General features: G+C 36.6%; 1 protein-coding gene across 1 annotated transcript in view; it reads right to left on the bottom strand.

The window, feature by feature from the left end:
• Positions 1–23,949, bottom strand: part of pit (probable ATP-dependent RNA helicase pitchoune) — a 316,420-nt gene that overhangs the window by 126,474 nt on the left and 165,997 nt on the right. The window contains exon 10 of the mRNA XM_090396954.1: positions 22,490–22,642. Within this exon, the coding sequence (XP_090253080.1) occupies positions 22,490–22,642 (153 nt within the window). The remainder of the gene's footprint in view (positions 1–22,489; positions 22,643–23,949) is intronic.

Raw genomic sequence — 23,949 nt, 5'->3', positions numbered from 1 at the left:
TTCTTGTGAGGTTGATGGAGTTTTTAAATCTTGTGCTTACAAGGATAAAGTCAATTTGGTTGTGTGTTTTACCATCAGGGGAAGTCCATGTCCATCTTCTGGAAGGTTTATGGGGAAATAGAGTGTTAGTAATGGTAAGTTCATTTTGTGAGGCAAAATTGATCAATTCAAAACCTCTTTCATTTGTCTCCCCATAGCCATATGGTCCGACAAATGGGAGATAATCCTTGCCAATGTCTGTTCCAATTTTGGCATTCCAATCGCCCCGTACAATCAAAAGGTCTTTTCTATACATTTGTTACTCAAGTTAAAAGGTGCAAAAGACTTGTAGTGGATATACTTAAGAGTACATCATCTACATCAAGTAAACAGCTAGATTTAATATTACTTAATTTAATATCAGGTTTAATGTAATTTTCCTTCAAAATACAATCCCAATCCATATAGATGATTGACAGTAGAGATGGTGTGCAGATTTGTCTTACACCTAATTTACACCAATCTTCCTGGTGTAAATTAGGTGTAACTTCTAACTTGCAACTTTAATAGAGGCTATATACTAACTGTATAATGTCCCATAATTATAGGGGTTTGAACAACTTTTCTTTGCACCCATCATATGCTTTATCCAGATCTACAAAACTAGAATACAGACGTTATGTTTCCATAATTTCTTGACTATTCTTAAATAAAATTCTCAAAGCTATATGGTTCTTCCAATTTTTTCCTCCACAATTTTTGTTAACTTCTTCTGAAGTATGCTTGCATAAATCTTACATGAAACATTTACAGGAAAAAATTCCTCTGCAATTCTCTCATTAATTTTTATTTCTATTTTTACAGAAGGATGTTATCTAGCAACTTCAACTCTAGTCATTCAGAATTTGATCTTCTGACAAGGCCATTTGAATGTAATGCAATGTAACTATCGTAAAACTAAAATACTTCTGCCTTTCCATATTTCAGACAGCTTTTTCCACCAATACTGAAATGTACTTATGACTGCACTGCTCCTGGATATTTTTAAACACTACTTTGTCACTGCTTATTTCATTTAATAATGAAATAAACCATGACAATAATCATTTTTTCAAATAATTACTCCAGATATTCAACAATATTCTTGTCTTCAGTTTTAGATAACATATCCATTTTCGAGTCATGTAGTCACCGATGATCCAAAGTGGATACTTTACAAGAAAGTTAAGTGCTGAAGTCAGTGGGTTTGTGCAAGGTAACAGGATTGAATGATTAAAAAAAACTGAAAGTAAAGAGTTGTTCTCTGGTTAATCGAAAGTGTTGTTTTTCACCATGATAACTCACGTCCTCATTGATGCTTTCATGATAATTATCTTCTATATGATCCTTAGTGTTCCCATGACTTTTGTTTAACTATTCTTACAGCTTTGCTTTTGCACATTTTCTTTTGTATTCCTAGAGCATATGCTGATCTAATTACCATGTAGTTTCGATATGATTTCTTCTCTTCCAGGACTACCATTTTATCTATAGTTCAATTATCAGTTTTCTGTTCTTTCAGACAACTTCCCCACATGCTTCTCTAAGTGTTTTATTCATATTTTGACAGTATATATCTTAAAGACTGATTTACTGTTTTCAAATTCTTTCACTTTTTTTTTTTGTATATATTTATATATATATTTCAGTCTATAGTTCATTTATATATCAAATATTTTAAATATAAACAGTTCATCAAATATATATATATATATATATATATATATATATATATATAATTTCTTTTCTCCATGATACTCGATTTTACCCTGCACATAACTAAATGGTGATTATTCATCATCAAATTCCTGATACATATTATATTATTGATGGGAGGAAGGTCCAGGATATTGCAATATTAGTAAACGAGTAATATGACTAGTGTTGAATCTTGAATGGGAAATTCTATAATTTTTTGATTTTTATTCAGGATTCAACAAGAATTAGAAAACAATTAACAGATACTTGAGCTTTAGCTACTGATTGTGAAAAGAGTATATAGAATGAATATTTTATGTAAAGATACAAAGCATAAATCCAATATGTCAAGTTTTTCTGTGTAAAGAATTATGTTATAGTAAGCTCTAATGACCATATTATGTTCTATGTGAAACGTATGTAATCTAAGGTTCAAGGTGCTTGGGCGAGTGTTACACTTGCAGCAGTGTAAATTATCGGAAAGCAGCTCACGCTCGAATTCGCAGAAGAGTCAAACCTAAGGAGACGCAGTGACCGGGATAGACTGGCAGGAACGGAAGGTGAGTGTCGGGCGAAGATTCGTAAAAGAAAAGAGGGTGCTAAGGGTGCGAAATAAGAAGTGTTTGATCCCCTCACAGAGGATGCTTTTTTTTTTGGCTTTTTTGATCGTTGCTTTTTTGCCCTTGCTCATGTCTTGACCGTTTGGCTTTTGACCTGCTCTTTGCAGATGAGCGGTTCTATCTCGCCTGGTGATGGATACAGGATAGCCCATAGATGTTCAATATTGGCAGCCGAAGTTCCCGTGTACATGACCGCTGAGACGGTGATGTGGAACAGAGCAACCGGCAACGGAACCAGACCAGCGTGAACAGATCACCAGCCATACTGAAGGGGCAGATGAAACGAACGCCATGTATGACCACGTATGTAAAGGTAATTCTACAATGTTCCTGACCCAGTTTTCAAGGAAGGAGAACCTAGCACTGTATACAGAATGTGGACTAACTTGGTAAAGCTATTTTATTATCCTTTATGTTAATAGAGAAGCATGCTGTGAAATAAGTGTGAATTGCAGTTAAGTATTAATTGTGAACGGACATTCTAGTAAGGAACTTTAAGTGATTAGTGTTAACTGTAAAGGTTTAGCTCTATCGGTAACTTTGTCTCAGATTGTGAATTAGGTAGAGTGTGATAATCATGATTTGTAACTTGTGACATAGCTTGATAGGATAAATTGTGAAGATTAGAATTTGATAATATGTATTGTGTACAGTCAATTGAGTGAAATTGTGAAGGAGCTTATGTTAGATTTCCAATTAAGTTCTAAATATCAATAATAGCTCCTCACCTGAGTCTGACTTTAATCAAATAGTGAGAATGAATGTAACTATGTACAAGTTAGTGATCTTAATAAGATGTGCTTGTACATAGTATTTTTAGGTTAAAACATAGCCTGCGCCTGAATTCAACTCATCACCCATAAAATTTGGAACCTAATGTGGGGTATAATTGAATATATAGGCCACGATTGCAAGCATCATTGAGTGTAATTAGTTTAGATAATTAGGTGCTGAAGGATAAGCATTAGGATAATCACCTCTGTATAATTTCTGAGAAAAGTTCCCTGGTTAAGGATTCCTCCTAACCTAAGGATATTGGCTGGCACAGCAGAACAAATAAATTTGCCAGTATCTGACGGGGAAACAACTCCAGACAGTTAATACAAAAGTTTTGTCTCCAATAAAGAGATAGGCCCTTTGTCTGAGAGTTCAATACACGTGGTTACTCTAAGTATTCGGCCAAGTTGTTAGATAGCCCACCATAGCTTGTGTTAAGATAGGATTTTGAAGGTAGTCAGTCTAAGTCAGAATTAAGGTAAATCGATTAACACAAGGACGAGATAAAGTTAATAATAATAACAAACAAGAAACATGATAAAAGAGGAAGATATAACACTAGCTTCCCATTAACAGTTTTCTTCAAAATTAATCTATGTTTCTTTCGACTTCAATACTGTGAAATCTAACATTTTGGTCTTCAAAAGAAATTTATAACTGCATCAGATAAGATATTGGTTGTACTCTTTTTTTTTCTCTACCAAACTTGGCATCAGATACCTGTTTTACTAGCCTTTCTTCTTCCAATCTTTCAAGCAGCCATACCACCTGAAATTAGCTCTGCTCATACATTCTTGAATGCAAATAATATCAATCTCTTTCTAATATCTTCATTTTTTAATATGCCACTGATAGTATCTGTGGTCTCTAATTAAGTCTTTAATTAAAGGTCTTATTTCTGATCCAAATCTCAAATCCATAGGTTAAAACTGGTTTGAAAACAATAGCCAAACCACTAAACTGCTAGTTTAGTGGTTTGGCTATTGGCTAATTTCTCTTTTGGTCCATATAAATTTATTTAACTGGATCCATCCCAACCATACCAGATTTGTTTATTCTATTATCTATTTAAAAATTTCATTTACTGTTCTTTACCAAAATTATACTAAATAGTAGTATTATTTTTTTATATTTTAATTTAATTATTCTATAGGTTCTCGACTGAAAACGCAGTTGATGTTTTCCAGGCTAAATCTATCTGTCTGTTTTCATAGAGAAGACCGTAAAGAGTGTCATTGCAATCTGCACAAAATATTAACACACTGATATTTTGCCAGCTCAAGCTAGCATTATCAAAGGCATTTTGGAGAAACACACACTCACCAAAGACTCGGAATGAAATGACCTAGAGAACAAGGACAGTCATGTAGATTGCAACAGTGGCACTCTCCACAGTCTTCTGAGATCACTTTTGATGGGAGAATAGGGTATTGCACTAAACTTTTTATAGAATTACATTCACAGTTCTATTGCAGTGGAACTGATGGAATAAAAACTATAGAACAGTAATGAAAATAAATAATTTAACTTAGTTAAATTATTTATATTTTCATTCCAGTTCTACATAATTTTTATTCTCTTGTGAAGGTACTTTATGCACAAATTTTTATTGTGCATTTATATAGAGTAAAGTATGGATGAAAAAAATATAATTTCTTGCCACATCAAGCATAACATTAGCAACAGCAATATAAAACTGACGAACTCACCCTCAGTTCACTACGTGAAGACTTCTTTCAGAAAACAGATGTAAATGGAAAAAAAGAGGAGGATGAGAACTTAGTTTGAATGACTTGAAGCTGTACTGCAAATGAGGTCAATCAGAAGTGGCTCTGGTTTTCTCAGACTTAAAGGAAAGAGAAGGAATGATAGTGACCAATTAAACAGGACAACATTTATTAACATGTCTACGGAAAAGGAAAGAGAGAGAGAAGCAGAACCTGAACATCCATGAAAAAATAATTAAACAAGCTTGTGACAGAGCTGCATTTTTAAAATTTGTATTTTTTATTGATCCTATATATGAGAGGTTGAAGGATCTATAAGCATATCAAGTGCCATGTCTTGGGTGCAGCTAAGGAGTGAAATAGAAGTTCACTGACTTTTTTTTTTTAAAGGGTTGTAGTCATTTGGGAATACTTCATGAGCAAAGCTGTTACAGAAGTAGATGGAATAAGAGGAAGAGGAAAAGCATTTCTGATGTGTTTGCAATTGCATAGAAAAGGAATGCTAGGCAGTTGCTTGGGATATCTGAGAACTGCATGGTTTGTCCTATCACATGCTTTCTGAAATACATGAATGATCTACTTTCAATCACCACTGATCCTACCCACAGCTTTGTAAATGATAGTACTTTCCATTTATCCTACTCATTTGACATACCATACAGTGCTCAGACATCCAAAGCTTTAAGATCATCTACAACCTTGAGGCACTCCTGCATTGGCGATGCAGCACAAAGAGAAGGAGCCAATCCATCATGACATGCAGTGAATGACCAGAAAAAGCTGGCTATCCAATTACACAGGGTGGTGAATAGACCAAAGAATGACTATTTAACAGGCATCGATGCCAGATATGGCCAAAAGCTATGGAAATGTCAAGATCAATAGCACAAGTTTTTCTGAAGCTTTCCATGGCACATGTTCAGTGTTTGGCAATGTAAGGTAAGAAGCCAGCTGTGGATCCTGAATAGCAGAATCCATACTAGTGGTCACTGTAACTGGTAGGCCTCCAGGTAGTAGAGAATTGGTTACTGGTGACTTTCTCCATCTAGGCTTCCTTCTTTCTGAGAGCATCAAACATTTTTTAAAGGCTTTTAATGCATCATCCCAAGTGAGAGAACAGCATTTTTAGATTGAGTGAATTGAGGTTTTTATAGAAGTAAGAAGTAATGCCTTGAATGGAAGAGGGCACTGAAGAGTTATGGATGTGTGTAGTCATGCTAGAAAGGTAACAGGTGTAAGTCAGCTTAAGAAGAGAAATGTTGAGCTGACTTGATCTTTCTTCACTTTCTCTAATCTTTGGTGGGCCTCCAGGCCTACCAAAGATTAGGGAAAGTGAAAGGAGATTTTTTTTTTTTTAAATATAAGACAAATTGGGATAGCAGTGAAATTCATGAATTGTGTTTTTGCCATATGGAAGATGTTGAAGCTTGGATCATGAAATTTCTGCAAGGTTTGTGAAGTGAAGAAAAGGAATGAAGTGCAAAGTAAAAAGCAAAACTATAGATAAGATTTGAAGTTAGCAAGAAAAGTTCATTAAAGAATAAAGAGCACAAGGCCCTCAAGACATTCCAGCAATGGCATCAAACTAGAAAAGAGAAACTATACATGACATGCAGTGGATGACCAAAGAGAGAAATGGACTATAAGGTGACAATTTGATAAGTAGAACTCTTTGTCTCCTTCATTTAAAATGCAAGAAATGTTAAGCAAACCTCCACAAGTTTCTCCAATCATTTAAATGTTGTTGTAAGTGAATTCTTTCATGTGAGAAAGAACATATGCCTGTGGTTTGAAAACATTAAAGTTCATGAAGTTACTTTAAACCACTGGAGAATGGCAAAGAAATAAGTGTCTAATGCACTTCTTAAGGAAGATCTTGAAACTTAGAAATTTGAGCGCTAGACAATTTTTCAAATTAATAAAAGAAATAGACTGCATTGACTTCAAGAAAACTATGGAAAAAAATAATTTGTGTAGAGGAAGATAAGTGGAGGATGGGGATAAATTTTTATGGTTCAGTAAGTATTAATGATTACCTTGGGTTCTAGACTTGGTATGAATTGTACACAGAACACTAAGAACCATTATGACAACTTTCCACCTAAAGATGAGTTCACTGATCTCAGCTGGAGGTGGTAGAGGTTTCTCCTCCCAAAAGACAATGAAAAAACACATTGGCCTAATAAATGGAATTAGATGAATGAAATGTTCACAGGATCTATATTTAAGCTGTCATGTAGTACACCACAATATCCTATATACCTCTTGACAGTACGTATAGACTATTATACTGTAGCATTAAGTAGGCTATCATGGTAAGGAAGGCAAAATTAGAAAAAAATAAAATTAGCATGACAGGTGGCAAAGGAAATTACAGAGATGTCCTTTAATATTTAGCAAGTAAAGAGAAAGAAGGAATGATTATGAAAGGACCAATTATAATGAATGCAGATGGCCAGAAGGAGAGAGAAACATAAAAGGAGTTGAATTAATGAATTATCACTTTGCTCATAGATAATGCAGTGACTGATGTGAGAGGCCATATATGAGAACAGACACAGATGAACTGGAGGTGTTTAGTACAATAAAAATCTCAGCATAAAAAAAACCATGGGATTAGAGAATGTGCTAGACTCCATATTTTTAAAAGAGTACAACAGAAATGGCAGTGCTGTTTAAACAGCCTGGCAGTGACCAGAATGTCCATGTCTTAGTGCTGGCTGATTCCCCAGGGAATTGAAAGAGGGCAAGATGTTGCATTACATAAAGGAGGCTCCAAGAAAGGGGTAGCAAGTATAGGGTGATTGGCATCTCATGAATGGTGGTCAGTTTATGGAAAAAGTTGGTTAAGGGAAGAAGAAGAAGGGATTAGCTAGGAACACGATACTGTATGGGGGACAGCAACATTGTAGGAAAACCTTGATTTCATATTTTACTCACTTTCTACAATAAAGTGACCAACTTTGCAAAAGGCATTTGAGAGGATACTGTGTTGTTGTGTAAATTGGAGCAAGTGGGGATGGATATGAAGCTGGTGACTTGGATAAGAGAATGGCTAATGGACTGGCATCAAGAGGTAAGAAAGTGGGGTCGAATCAGGGAGAAGACAGGTCAATAATATGCCACGATATCACTACACTTTGGCTACTGCTATTGACTTTTTACATTAATGAACAGGAAATGATTTGGCACATCTGACAGAGACAACAGAAACAATACCTACAAAAGATATACTAAATATTGAAGGAGACTGGAATGCCAAAATTGAAATAGAAGATGATGGTTGGGAAAGGGTCATAGGAAAATAGGGTTTTGAAGAAAGAAACAATCTCACAGATTGTTTCTTTCTCCAAATTGCTGGAAAATCTTTCCATATTGCTTTCTCCAATAGGAGTGTAGAAAATGGACATGGCGATGAAATGATGGAAAAACTAAGAACATCACTGATATGATTGCAATTAAAAGAAGATGCATAACATCATTACAGCAGCGTCAAACTTTTCAAGGAGTGGATATAAATTCGGATCATAGCTTAGTGATTGCAAACATCAAGTTGAAATTAAAAAGAAAATATATATCCCATCATCAGAAACAAAGCAAGAATAAGTGAAGCAGAAATAGGAAAAAGGTTCAGAACAGTATTAGAGGAGAAACTAAAATGTGTGGATAAAGAAAAAAATTCGAATCTAAGAGTGAAAAGAGTAATGAAAGCGATAGAAGATGCAGTTGAAGAAACAGTACCAGAAGAAGTGAAGATCAAGAAGTATTAGACAAGAAATACTGAAGTAATTACAGGAGAAGAGAATGTTGAGGATAAGAAGGGATCATCAGAACAAATAGAGGAGCAATATAAAAGAAAGTGTAATGAGGCGAAAAAAAGCAGTCAAAATGGATAAATGAAATGATTAGTAGCTCAATGCAGTAATACAGAACAGCACTATGGAGAGCACAAAACTAAGGGGGGGGGGGACAAAATTATTAGAACCATTAATAGAAGGTGGCAAACCAAAACAGATCACAATTAAAAATGAAAAAGGCAAAGTATTGATGAATAAAGATAAAATTTTGCAGCAGTGGACAAGATACTGTAGTGAGCTATATGAAGAAAAACTAGAATTAGATGAAGTTGGGAAAATGATTGAAGAATTGAAGCAAATATCACGACCAAGTAATGAGTATGACATGGACACTTTAAGAGGAGAGGTAGAAAAAGCAATAGGATGGCTAAAACACAACAAGAGTCCTGGTAATAATAACATCACTGGAGAAATGATTAAATATGGTGGCAAAAGTGTGGTTATAGAAATGCACCAACTATGAAACACAGTATGGAAGAAAAGGAAAATGTCAGAGGAGTGGGTGAAATTAATATTAGTGACATTATATAAGAAAGGAAATAAGCTGGAATGTAAAAATTATAGAACAGTTTGGGGTCTGGGGGTCTTTCCCCCAGAGGCAAAGCTACATGCCACTGGATGGGTCCCCAGGTTGCGGATCGGGGAATGGCCACCAGAGATGGTGGCTAACTGCGAATAGCCAATAAGCAGTCCCAGACAAGAAGCGGCAATACTAACAGGACGTGGCGGGTTAGTGGACAACTCCAGCAACTCTAAAAAATGCCACAGAAGTCCAATGATGGTACTGCGTCAGGGCAAGCTTAGGCCACCTTAAGCCTAAATCTATATGCTCCTTCTCTCCCAAGCTCTTCGAGGAAGACTAAGGGTTTGTCAGATGAGTCGATGTGCTGACAGTAAAAAGAAAACACGATTGAAATCTGATGCCAAAGTACAAGAAAAAAGAATGCCAGCTCGGACATCGCCCGGTCAAACAAGGTCTGTGTCCCCAATTGAGTAATCAGGGTTGGATCTAAAAATCGGTTACTGAAAACAAAGACAAAAAAATCAACCTCAGGCCTGTAAAGGATGGAATATCAATTGGCACATGAAATGTCCAAACACTTTGGGCAACTGGAAAATTGCAGTTGCTTCAAGAAGAAATACAGATGTGATATATTGAGTATTTCAGAAATGAGATGGACATTGTCAGGGGAATCAAATGGTGGAAGAGTTCTCTGGTCAGGAAATGAAAGTAAGCATGAAGCAGGCATGGGTTTCCTGCTAAGTAACAAGGCCTGCCAGGCAATGATAGGATACAAACCAGTTAGTGAAAGAATAATGGTTGCAAGATTGTGTCCAACCATTTAATATCACAATCATTCAAATATATACGCCCACTGCAGAGAGTGCAGATGAAAATATTGAGAAATTTTACAGGGATCTACAACTAGTAATTGATGAGGTGCCGAAGCAGGATATACTCATCATTGGAGGAGACTGGAATGCAAAGATTGGCAAAAATAACACAGGATGGGAAAAGGTTATGGGAAAATTTGGATATGGAGAAAGAAATGAACGTGGAGAGATGCTTCTGGAATTTGCCACAGATAACAATCTGACGATTTGCAATACCAAATTCCAACAAAAAGATTGTCGTAAATGGACGTGCCACTCCTTCGATGGCAAACACAGGAATATGATCCACCTGATATTAATAGACCAGAAATGGAGAACTTCGGTTCAACAGCGCAGATCATTCCAAGGAGCTGATATTGATTCAGACCACAGTTTAGTAATTGCAAATATAAGACTAAAACTGAAACAGAAGTACAAAGGAAAGTTCTAAAAAGTTAGAGACATCTCAAAACTAAATGAAGACAAGATAAGAACAGCATATCAGAACATATTAGAAACTAAGCTTAAGACCGCAAGTGAAAAATAAAATATAAATACAAGAGCAGAACGACTGACTACAGTGCTATAAAAAGCAGTAGAGGAAGTAATTTCTGAAAGAGAAAAGATCAACAAGAAATGGATAACTCAGGAAACCCTAAAATTGGTAGAAGAGAAAAGAGAACTGAAACTTAAAAGAGATAATTCAGAGGCAGCAGACTGTCAAAAATGCAATGAAGTACGGAAAGAAGCAAGATCTGATAAAGCTAAATGGTTGGAGGACCAGTGCAAAGACATTGAACAGTACTATGGAGAACACAAAACTAGAAAGGTCTACAAACTTATAAGAAATGTCAATAGGAAATGGCAAACAAGATCAGTAGCAGTCAAAGATGAAAATGGTAAAATATTGATGGACAAGAGAGAAATCATACATAGATGGACAAGATATTGTAGTGAACTATATAAAAATCAACTAAATGATACTGCAATAGAAGTAATCAAAGAACTAAAAACAATCTCTCCACCAGCAGAGATCTTTGAAAATGACATCTTGGAAGAGGAGGTGAATAAGGCTATAAAACATCTCAAGAACAACAAGAGGAGTCCTGGAAATGACAACATAATAGGCGAGATGCTAAAATATGGGGGAGAATCAGTTGTAAAAGAAATACATCAGCTATGTAATGAAATATGGAGAACAGGATATGCCCCCGAAGAGTGGAAAAAATCGGTCTTGGTTGTTCTTCATAAGAAAGGCAGTGCTTTAGAATGCACCAATTACAGAACTATTGTATTAATGAGTCATCTTGGCAAAGTGCTGATGAAAATATTAACAGAATGCCTGAAGGGGTATATGGAAGCACATCTTCCAGATGAGCAAGCCGGATTTTGACAAGATCGAAGTACAGTGCAACAAATACTCGCACTAAGACTAATAGCAGAGAAAGCTCGAAGAAAGAACAAAATGATATACTGATGTTTCATGGACTTCCAAAAAGCATTTGATAATATTGACCAAAATATAACATGGGCTGCCTTGGAATCCTATGGTGTGGACAATAAATTGATCTGCCTGCTAAAAGATATAAACAGCTAAGCAAAAGCAAAAATCAGGATAGCAGGTGAGACTGGAGATTGGTTTGCCACTAGTCATGGCATAAGATAAGGGGACCCAATATCACAAATCATCTTCATCACACATCTGGGAAGAACACTAGATAAGATTAAAGAAGAAGGTGGAGGCATTTCAATAAATGGCATGAGAATAAACTACCTCTGCTTTGCAGATGACATCGTCCTGATTGAAGAAGATGCACCAAGGCTGGAACAGACATTGCAAACACTATACACAGAAGGAAAAAGATATGGACTGAATGTCAACTTTGAAAAAACTAAAACAATGATATTCGGACAACAGGAGTTACTGAACAGAGTTATGATAGACAGATTTCAACTGGAAAATGTGGAACACTTCACATATCTTGGATGCCACATGACGCATGACTTGGACCCCAAAAAAGAGATAAAAATTAGAATAGCCAGAGCAACAACTATTTTAAAAGTCATGGACAAAATATGAAAGAGCCAAGCTATAAAGATGCAAACTAAACTGTGCATTGTAGAAACCTGTATCTTCAGCAGCATGCTCTATGGATGTGAAGCCTGGGTACTCCTGAGAGAATCTGAAAGGAGGATATTGGCATTTGAGAGAAAGTGCTATAGAAAGATCTTGAGAATAAGCTGGATACAGAAAGTGAATAATGAGGAAATCTACAGACGAATACAACCAAAAGAAAACCAGATCCAGAAAATAATCAAAAGGAAACTACATCTATTTGGCCATATATGTGGAATGAATGATGAGAGAAAACTAAAAAAGTTGCTGTTTGGAATAATTGAAGGAAAAAACAAAAGAGGAAGACCAAACAGAGAATGGGGCGATGACATCGTCAAATGGTGCGGAAACTCTATACACAAACTGAGTCATCTTGCACAAAATAGAATAGAATGCAATGGAAGAATCATATCAAGATGTCAGCAGACACCTGTGAACATTGGACCCATGGATGATGATGCTTTGACAAGTCACCTTGTCAAAGTCTTTTTACTGTTTTTACACAATTTCGAAATAACATGGTTTAGAAAACCAAAACAATTCTATTTTTACATGGTATATTTTGATTTAACTTGGTTCAAATGGTGCTTATGTTTAAAATTTCTGTTTGAATTCAATTCTGTTAAAAAGGATATTTCCATTATAATTATAATTTCCTGGACCAGTACATGTGTATTTAAGTTTTGTACGTGTAATATCAAATTAGCAAAATTAAATATTGATTATTTTCAGATATTTTTGTAATATTACCCCATTATGATGTCAGATAATTCAGTTAGAAGAAGAAAAGAAAAAAGCAATTTGTTTAGAAACTAAGATCCAAATTTTAGATCATTTAGCAGCTGGAGAAGGTTCAACATCCTTAGGGAAATATTTTGGATTGAACGAAGCCACCGTGAGAATGATTAAGAAATGATTTAGTCATTAGAAAATCTGTTCTTTATGGAACAAAATTAGGTGCCAAGTCATCATCATATACGAGAGACATTATAAAAGTGAAGACGGAAAAGGCCATAGTGATGATTGCTCACAAAAAGGAATACCTTTAGATGGAAATGTCATCAAGCAGAAAGTATTACGGCTTACAAACAAATCAACCAGAAAGTGACATTAGCAATTCTAGAATCCCATAGAATTGACAGAAAATGAATAGCCATATTAAAAGATGTTTATAAGAATGCAATGGCAGCAGTTAGAATAGGTGAGGATTTGGGAAAATGGTTTAGAACTAGCAGAGGTACTACACAGGGGGACCCAATATCACCAAGCATTTTTATTGCACATTTAGAAAGAGCAATGGACAAAATGAAAGAAGATGCAAAAGGAATATCAGTGCATGGGATGAGAATTAACAATCTGAGATTTGCAGACAATATTGTTATCACTGAAGAAGATGAAAGAGAGCTACAAAAAAACACTGAAACTGTTAAATAAGGATGGGAAGAGATTTGGACTTATGAACTTGGAAAAAAAAAAGGGGGGTATATAGTGAGAAGAGCATGAAACAAAAGATACAAGTGGATGAAATAGATATAGAAAATGTAGAAGAATTCACACATTTGGGAAGTAAAATGACATAATACCTGGACTGTAAAAAAGAAATAAAGATCAGGATTGTAAAGGGAAAAACAAATCTGATGGCCATGAATAGCATCTGAAAAAGTAAAGTGATCAGCCTGAAAAAAAATTAAGAGTACTAGAACCATGCATCTTTAGTGGTGTACTGTATGGATCTGAAACATGGGTAATAAATAAGGAATATCAAGAAAAAGAATTTTGGCATTTGAAAGAACTTGTTAAAGGAAGATTCTAGGAATAGGATGAGTACAGAAAATCACAAATGAAGAGCTCTATTGAAAGATACAACCAAAGGAGAATTTAATGCAGAAAATTATACAATGGAAGCTGCAATTATGTGGACATATCTGCAGAATGAGCAAGGATTGGAAGATAAAGACATTCATGTCTGGTATTATGAATGGTGTAAACAGAAGAGGTAGATCACACAGAGAATGGATAGACGACATAAAGGACTGGAGTGGAATGGGATTACAGAAACTGCGACACTGTGCAATGGACAAAGAATGGAGGAAGAAGATAGTGAAAGGAGGCATCAGACACCAACAGGCAGTGTGCCCATGGTTCTTGGTGATGATGATGATGATGATGAAAGGATTTGGGGGGAAATACCCAGCTTATACTTAACCAGGTAAGTTTAATAGATCTTTAGTTGAATAATTAAAAAGACTTATTAAACTAACTAAAAATACAGTAGATTTGAGAAATAACTAAAATTTAATAAATCTTCAGGTATAAAGATGATGTAGAGATTCTGCAGGATAATACACTTAATTCTGCAGATTAGGTGTATGTACAGTACAGTACATATTTTGTAGAAGCTGTGCATTATACCATGGAAATGGACTGCAAGAAATACACGAGGTATGAGAACTGCAGGCATTGGTGCAAAGAGGCTGGCCAACCAGCCCAGCTTCATGTTTAACACTAAACATGAAGTAAACTTGGCTATCAAGCAATTCAAGTAGTCATGTGGACAAATTTCAAAATGATGAACCAGATAGTGAAACTTATTTCTGACTATGGTCCCATATAAGGTTCTACTAAGTAAAAAGTGGAGCAATTTCTCAAGCCATTAGAGAAAGCAGCTGGCATAAAGAAAATGGAAAAAGCTAGTCACTGGATAAAAAACTAATCTCAGGCATACAGAAATGTTTTTTCAAAAAATTTGGAGCAAGATAAAAAATTAGATAAAAAAGAGGAAATAATATATTACAGAAAGAATTGCAATATATTATTTCCTCTTTTTTATCTAATGGATATAAGAATTCCTTCATCAAAAGAGCTTTGAGTAGTTTTAATGTCTTCCTCTTCAAATACAGAAGAAATAATGCATATTCCTATCCCTTATGTGCAAGGAATTAGTGAATGCATAGCAAAAGTTTTAAAACCACTAAATATTTTTGTTGCCTTTCGTCCATTCATAAAAATCTCCACCTTTTTCACTTCTCCAAAGGACAAGCTTCCACATCTCAGTAATCCAGGTGTCTACCAGATTCCTTGCTCTTGTGGATTATTTTATTTCGGACAAACAGGAAGATTTGCCTCTATTCGGCTAGAAGAACACCAGTCATATATTCAATACCTTGAACCTGAAGAGTCTGGGTTTGTGGAACATGCTATCAACACTAGACAGAGTTCACTGGAACAAGACGAGAGTCCTTCACAAAAGTCGGTTCCTCATTGAACAGCTTTATAAAGAAACGTGAAACTTTACTTCACTCTCCTAACTTAAACAGATCCGATGGTTTACATCTATCCCCTTTGTGGGAGATAATACTTTATAAATCAGCTAATCTTTCCTAACTTTTACTTGTATATATATATATATATATATATATTTTTTTTTTAAGTTTGGAAATTTATTGACCTTTTTTTAGTTATCTTACATTAGCTACCTGGAGATTGCCGGACGGTAGAACAGCTAACCAAATAGACCATGTACTAGTGTATCGACGTCACCACAGCCCCATCTCAGATGTGAGAAGTTTCAAAGGAGCAGATGGAGATAGTGACCACTATCTGGTAGCCTACGATTTCAGGCATAGAATTGCTGTTCAGAAGCCCGCGTGTCCTACCATACGATCGTCATGGGACTTGGACAAGTTGAAAACAGTGGAAGGCAAGCGGGCTTTCCAGTTAGAGTTGCAAAATCATTTGGGGAGTTACAAGAGGAAGAGGATGATCCGGATGGGATGTGGGACACCATCAAAAATACAGTTGTGTTAGCTGCCTCGAGAACTGTGGGAAAAAGAAAGAGGAGGAGAAAAGCATGGTTTAATAGAGAGTGTGAAGAAGCTGTAGCAAAATGAAGGGAAGCACTATTGAACTACCTAGCAGATAGCAGGAAGAAAGCTGCATATGAGAGGGTGAGAAGAGTGGTGAATACATGTCCATGCAGGGAAAAGCGGAAGTATCTTAATGAGAAAGTGGCTAGTATAGAGAGAAATAGGGTGACGAATAATGGACGAGAGATATACTGGACGATCAAAGCCATGCGAGGTGCCCAGAAACAAGCAGCAACCATAAGAGATGAGAGTGGAAATCTATTAAAAAACTCAAAAGATGCTCTCGCTCGGTGATGTAGATATTTCGCGAACTTGCTGAATGTCAATGCTGGAACGTCAATATTGGAGGATTATACTCCTTATCAAACTGCTGAACCATTTATTGAAGAGCCGTCATTTAGTGAGATAACTCGTGCTATCTGCATGCTGAAAAATAATAAGGCTCCAGGAGTGGATTGCATATCGGCGGAGCTCCTGAAGAATGGTCGGGACATCCTGCTGGAGCAGCTGCACTGGCTCAACTTGATGATCTGGCGAGAAGAATGGCTGCCGGACGAGTGGAAGGAGTCACTGATCATCCCAGTATATAAGAAAGGAGATAAGGCTCAATGCAGCAACTATAGGGGCATCTCACTGCTGTCAACCGGCTACAAAGTGCTGTCTAACATCATGCTAATGCACCTCACACCATATGCAGAAGAGTGCCTTGGTGACAACCAGACGGGCTTCAGGAGGAACCATTCTACGCTAGACCAACTCTTTACGCTGCACCAAGTTTTTGAAAAGGGCTGGGAATATAACCGGGAAGTTCATAATATTTTCATAGACTTTTCTAAAGCCTATGACTCAATAATACACCCAAAAATATGGCAGGTGTTAGAAGAGCTGGGAATTCCTCAAAAACTCCGAAAAATGGCGCAGGTGTGTGTAGCTGGTTTGAGAGCAAGAGTGAAAGCAGAAAGTGACCTGTCAGACCCATTTTAAGTACAACCAGTGTGAAGCAGGGTGATGGGCTTTTTCCGATTCTCTTCAATCTAGTGTTAGAAAAAGTAAAAACACACAGCAGGTGGAGTCGACATGGGGGTGCAAGTTAGGATTCTTGGCTAATCGAACGACCTGAACGTCATGGCGCATCAACAGGATGACGCAGTGGCATTGGTTACTGCTATTGAGGAAGCTGCAGAAGAAGTTGGCCTGATGATAAACGCCGAGAAGACAAAATACCTTTTTATGAGTGGCAATGCTGCTCAAGATCCAGAGGGAGCTGCACAGTTTGAGAGGGTGAAGGTATTTAGGTACTTGGGTTATTTCGTGATGAAGACAAAGTTGAGGCTAATGTCCAGAGTCGGGTAAATGCTGCGAATGTGGCCTATTATCAGGTGCATCCTCTTTTTGCCTCGCGCTTGTTGTCTTGGACTACAAAGGTGGGACCATACAAGACTTTGATCAGGCCTGTTCTCCTCTATGGTGCTGAAGCGTGGACTCTCACGGCGAGACAAGCCGATCACCTGAGAGTATCCGAGAACAAGATGCTACCACGTATCTAAGGAGGGGGTCATGGCAGATGGAGTCTGGAGGAGGTGGTCCAATGCTGCTATTCACGCTTTATACAACTCGGCGAGTCCAGCGTCTTCAGTGGCTGGGGCACCTGTACCGTATGGGCCCCGAAAGGACTGTGAGACAAGTGTGGGAGGCCCAACCCCAATCAGTGAGACCGAGAAGAAGATGGGTTGATCAGGAGAAGGAAGAACTGCAGGCTGTCGGGCTGGAGACCAGAACATGGCAGACAGTCACAGAGGACCGTGCCCAGTGGCGAAATGTGGTGCTTGAGGCCAAAAGTCCCCCAGGGCTGACAGCACCTGGCTAATGTAATATATGTACATTAGCTACTTAGGTGGTGCCTTTTGGAATTGTCAGTTATTGTTTAATTAGCTTTATACATGTACTGAAGATGCCTGTGATACTCAGGCAAAAATTATACTAATAAATAATATTTTACGTGAATTAATTCCGTTATTATAATTTTAATTATCATTGTAGAAAATGTATCAGTAGAACTAAAGATAGGGACCATAAATGTAAGCAGCATCAACAAAAAAAGAAGTCAAACTTGTAGAACTACAGAGGAATGTGAAATAACTGGTGTTACCAAGACAAGGTAATATATAAAACGAAGACTTGGTAACACCAGTTACCAAATCTTCGTCTGGCAACCTCCTGCTAAATAAGAAATATATGGTTTATATTTAAACAACAGCAATCAGGGAAAGGAACGAGTTGCAATAGTATTTTTATAATTATTATCATTATTATGAGGTCCCTCCAAGGAGTCCAAAGACTCATCGAGGGAGGGCACATACTCTATCACTACTCAATCCATCAACTACAAACAGCAACTACCATCATCATCTACACCACCACTAGTATTTTCTTAAACAATCACAAGCATCCATGACCACAGCGGGATTCGAACATGCAGCCTTTTGGCTGGAGAGCGGATACACTAACCCATCGGCCAACCGGCCCAGCTTCATGTTTAGTGTTAAACATGAAGTAAACTTGACTATCGAGCAATTCAAGTAGTCATGTGGACAAATTTCAAAATGATGAACCAGATAATGAAACTTATTTCTGACTATGGTCCCATATAAGGTTCTACTAAGTAAAAAGTGGAGCAATTTCTCAAGCCATTAGAGAAAGCAGCTGGCATAAAGAAATTGGAAAAAGCTGGTCACTGGATAAAAAACTAATCTCAGCCATACAGAAATGTTTTTTGAGAAAATTTGGAGCAAGAATAAAGCTAATAACACTGGCAAGTGCTTGCTGGATTTCCATTCATGACACATTACTAATACTGTTTCAACATAAAAATGTACACAAATTCACAGAAAAAGAAAAACCGATTGACTAAGTTATCATTGATAGTGATATCTTCAGGCTGGTTCAGGATAAGGAGTACACACAGGATTTCAGAAAGGAAGTGATCATCATTTAGTTTTAAGCAGGATAAAAATTAAACTCTAGACTATAGACTCAAATATAGAAACATTATTATATCATAATAATGTCATTATGAAAGAAAATGGTATTAAATCTAAAATCAAATGTAGCTTTTTACTTTATGTGATAATGTTCTACTCTTAAATAAATCCAGTGCATATCTCCAGAATTCTTTAATTAAACAGATTAACTTCTGTAACAAATCCACCATGAAAATCAGCAATAAAAAAGCAAAAAAAATTTTTTTTTTTTAAATAGGCAGCAACAAACTGAAAACATCAACTGTATCCTGAATGGGAAACCTATAGAAGAAACGAAAATTTTCAGCTATTTAGAAACATTTTTTAGTTATGATGATGAATTAAATATGGAAATAAAATATAGAATATGCAAAACTGGTATAGTTGGGTGTCAGTTGAATAAATTTATATAGATTAAGAAATTATTTAAAATACTAAACCAGCAATAGGGTGCTTAACGGTCAAAGCTGTATACTGAGAGCAGACCTCCACACAGCCTTTAAAGGAATGCGGAGAACTGACCAGGGCTCCTGACCTAATGTCCAATCCTAACCTTCTCGTTGTGCACTCTGTTGGGTATCTACCTGGATACAGAATGAACGAGGTTGGGCTGGCAATTTGGGATTTAGCCGACCAAATTGTATTCTTATTGGCTTAAACCAAAATACAAAATGATGGTACAACATGACAAAATTTCATGCTGGCTGGGGCATTGCCCAGTTAAACAAGGCCCCCGTTGTTTTTGCCATTGAACCAGGATGAACAGCAAAAAGTCAGCTACTGGAACAAATCCTAAAACACACCCCAACACAACATCACCAGAGTTCAGGATCGGTACTATCAACATAAGAAGCCTGAATGACAACGAAATTGAGCTAACTGAGGAATTGGATGAGTACCAGATTGGCATAATAGAGTGACTGAAACAAAAAAGACAAAAGCTGGTGAGATCTTTCTGAGCAATAAATACAAAATGTTATATTCAGGCAATGACAATCAAGGAAAAGTAGGAGTAACTATAGTATTCAACATTAAATACGAGGCTAATCTTCTTGAATGGCAGGCAGTCTCAAGTAGTGATGTGGGCAAATATGAGAATGGGGGAATATGACAATGACACTTATTTGTGCGTATGGTCCCACAGAAGGTTCTACTAAGGTAGAGGTAGAGGAATTTTTTAAGGCTTTAGAGAAAGCAACTGACACAATCAAAAAGGAAAAGTTGGTCCTTATTGGGGATCTAAATAGCAGAGTAGGAAATGACTGTCAGACATATCAAAATATTTTGGGACAATTTGGAGTGAAAAGAGCAAAGCTAATAATAATGGCAAATACTGTTGGATTTCTGCTCAAGACATGGTTATTACTAACATAATGTTCAAATATAAAAATGTGCACAAATTCACACAGAGAGAAGAGGCAAGGAATAAGAAGTCTCATTGACTATGTTATTGTCGATAGTGATGTTTTCTCCCTGGTGCAGGACACCAGAGTGTACAGATGATTTGAAATTGGTAGTGATCACTATTTAGTCTTGAGCAGGATAAAATTGAATTTCATTTTGAAAAGAAAAGATGTAAGAAAGTTCTAAAGTGAATAAAAGTTGAGCAGCTCTCAGATGTGAACTGTAGACTAAAATACACAAAGATTATTGAAGAAAAAATGAAAGAGTTTGGGAACAGGAACCAAACCCTGGAGATTCAGTGGCAAGCCTTGGAGAAAACCCTGATTGATTCAGCCTGTGAAGCATGTGGTGAGGTTATCTTCAAGGATAGAAAAATCAGATCTCAATGGTGGACACAGGAAGTTAAAGAAGAAAGCATATCCAAAGTTCCTGGCAAATGAGTCAGCTTGTGCTCTTAGAGAATACAGAGACAAATGCAAGAAAGCCTAAACACTGTGTAAAACTAGCTAAACAAAATTTATAGGAGGACTTTGGCAAGAACATAGAAAGTAAATATCAAGAAGGTAGCAAGATGAGCTATAGGTTGTTGAAGAAACTCAGAAATGGAGGGACGTGCTGTAAAAGGAATTAGAAATGATAGAAATGATATGAAAAGATAATGAAAATAGGCAGAATTGTTGAAAATGTCAACTTGTTGTGAACGGAGAACCTGCGGGACAAGTAAAACATTTCGGCTACTTAGGCACGATTTTTAGTGGAGATGGTAAATTAAATATGAAAATAGACTACAGAATCAAAAAAACTGGTATGGTAAGAAGTCAAGTGAATATAAATTCATATGGAATAAGAGAGAAATTAGTCAGAAGACTAAATTAGCTATACAAGACAGTGTTCAAACCAGTTTTAACTTATGGATCTGAGAGCTGGGTCAGAAGTAAAACACTTGACCAAAGACTAGAGACCGTAGATATGAGAGTCCTGAGAAAGATTAGAGGTGTGAACAGATGGCATCAATGGGCAATATCATATTAAAAACGAGGATATTAGGAAAGAACTCGACATTGTCAGCATCCAGGAATGCGTTAGCAGAGCTAATCTCAGGTGGTATGGTCACTTAAACAGAATGGGAAATTAGCAAAACAAGTGTTCTCTGAGAGGTTGGCAGGAAAACGACTCAGAGGAAGACCAAGATATAAGTGGATTGATACTGTACAAAGTGCCTTAGATGACAGAAATATAAGATCTGATAATATTGGAGTCTTGACAAGTAACAGACTGATTTGGAGTAAAACTGTTGATAGAAAGTTAGTAATGATGTCAATTTTTCAAGTAGTACCATCACATCCTGTACACTCCTTGAAGGTACATGGCAGGAATTTGATGATGAAACCAGCAATATACAAGACAGTGCTGAAACCAATTTTAATGGATCGGGTAGGAAATAAAAGTTCATTCAAAGACTAGAGACCACAGACATGAGGGTTTTGAGAAAAATTTGGGAAATGAACAACGACATCAATAGCAGAATCATATAAACAATGAATATATTAGGAAGGAACTAAACATTCACAGAATTCAAGAAGTGTGCAACCTAATCTAATCTGATAAAATCCCTTAAACAGAATGGAAGAGATAAGGTTAGCTAAACAGCTGTTCGATGACAAGATGACAGGAAAAATAAACAGGAAGACTAAGACCTAAGTGGAATGATGCAGTCAGAGGTGCTTTAGAAGATAGAAATATAAGATCTAATAATACTTTAATACAGATAACTGACACACTAATTCGGAGAAAAATTGTTGATAGAATATTTGTAATAAAGTAAACTTAATTGAATAGGGTTGCCATAGTATCCTATACGCCTTCTGAGAGTATATAACAGGAATTTAATGATAACATTGCAGAAATACTTGTGTTATTAAAATGTCTATGTGCAGTCTATGCAGTTATGTTAATATTATGTATGACTCTACCTTAATTTTAATAAACATTAAGAGCTAGCTACAACATACCTTAGGATCATCAGGAGGATCATACTGCACAATCCAGTCAACTTGGGGTATATCCAAACCACGGGCAGCCACATCAGTACATAACAAGATACCCGATTCTGCATTACAAAACTGAAAAAAAGTAGTTGTGCGCTTTGTCTGCTTTTGTTTACCCTGAGAAATAAAAACTGTGTTTTAGAATATACAATTTTCTTCTTAAATTAAAGAACATAATTTACAGTAATTAAATAAAAAATCTTGAAAATCAATCTATGCAATGTATACATATCAGTTGATGAAAATTAAAGTATCCCTGTTTAAGGCTGCCACCCACTGATCCAAATACTGCAAAACTTTGCAGGAATACATTGTGCATCATGTGGAAGTGATATTTGAGAAAAAAAAAGTTACAAAATTCACTACCAGAGGTGCTGTATGATGTACTAAATATAGATGTAGTAATTTTTCTGGTGTGTAAGAAGGAGAAAAGTGACAGAAGCATTTTTATTCGCTTCCATTATGCATTCATGGGTATACTGTTCAATGTACTGCCCTTCCCAGTATACCACAAATTGCATCCTTTGCACAGTGTGTTTAACAGTAGAACGCAACTGGTCAGGACTGATGTTGAGCACATGCTGCATTATACTGTCTTTCAGTGCTGGCAAGTTATCAGGATGTTCCCGATAAACCTTGTCTTTGAGAAATCCTCAGAGGTCACATGGGATCAGATCAGGTGAACGAGGAGGCCATGCAATGAAATGCATGGCTGATTACTCTGGCTCCCGTGAAATATTCTTGAAGAACCTCCTGTACAGATCAACCAAAGTGTGGAAGGGTCCCATTCTGCATGAAAATGACTGACGTGCACAGGTGCTGCTGCTGTAGCTGTGCTACAATGTGTTTTGTTTTGATAACAAAACTGTTATCAAACTGCAATACATCTCAGCAGTAACTGAGCAGACTGTAGGACCCAACTGGCAAATGTCCTCAAAGAAGAATGGTCTAATGATAAACGAAGCTGTAAACCTACACCAGACAGTAAGTAACTTTGGGTGTATGCAAAGGAATCTGTTGGATTACATGCATGTTTTGTGTAGCCCATACTTGGCAATTGTGGGTATTCACAACTCCTTTCAGGAGATAGTGAACCTCATCTCCCCACAAAATCATCCATGGCCATGCAGCATCCAACTCCACTCAAGTTAAGAATGGTAAAGCAAATGTCAGTTGACTTTCAAAATCATCGGGAGCTACTCCTGTATAAGGTTATCTTGAATGGGTAGAAATGCAGAATCTTCTGTAGAATCGAGAACAGTTGTGTAAGGCACATTTATGTATCTTGATACAGCATGTGCACTGCACATTAGTGCAGTGCACATGTTCATCGCCTGTTCTAGAACGGCAGTAGCAACTTCATTCATTTGTTGTGAACTGATTGATTGGTTTGCAACCTCGGTCTAACTCTCAAAGATCTTATC

This window comes from Typopeltis vanoorti, chromosome 8, assembly GCF_054136105.1.
Source record: "Typopeltis vanoorti isolate ZY-2024b chromosome 8, IOZ_Tvanoo_1.0, whole genome shotgun sequence".
Lineage (NCBI taxonomy): Eukaryota > Metazoa > Arthropoda > Arachnida > Uropygi > Thelyphonidae > Typopeltis > Typopeltis vanoorti.
The sequence above is the reverse complement of the archived record's forward strand: the minus strand, read 5'-3'. Positions and strand labels throughout refer to the sequence as shown.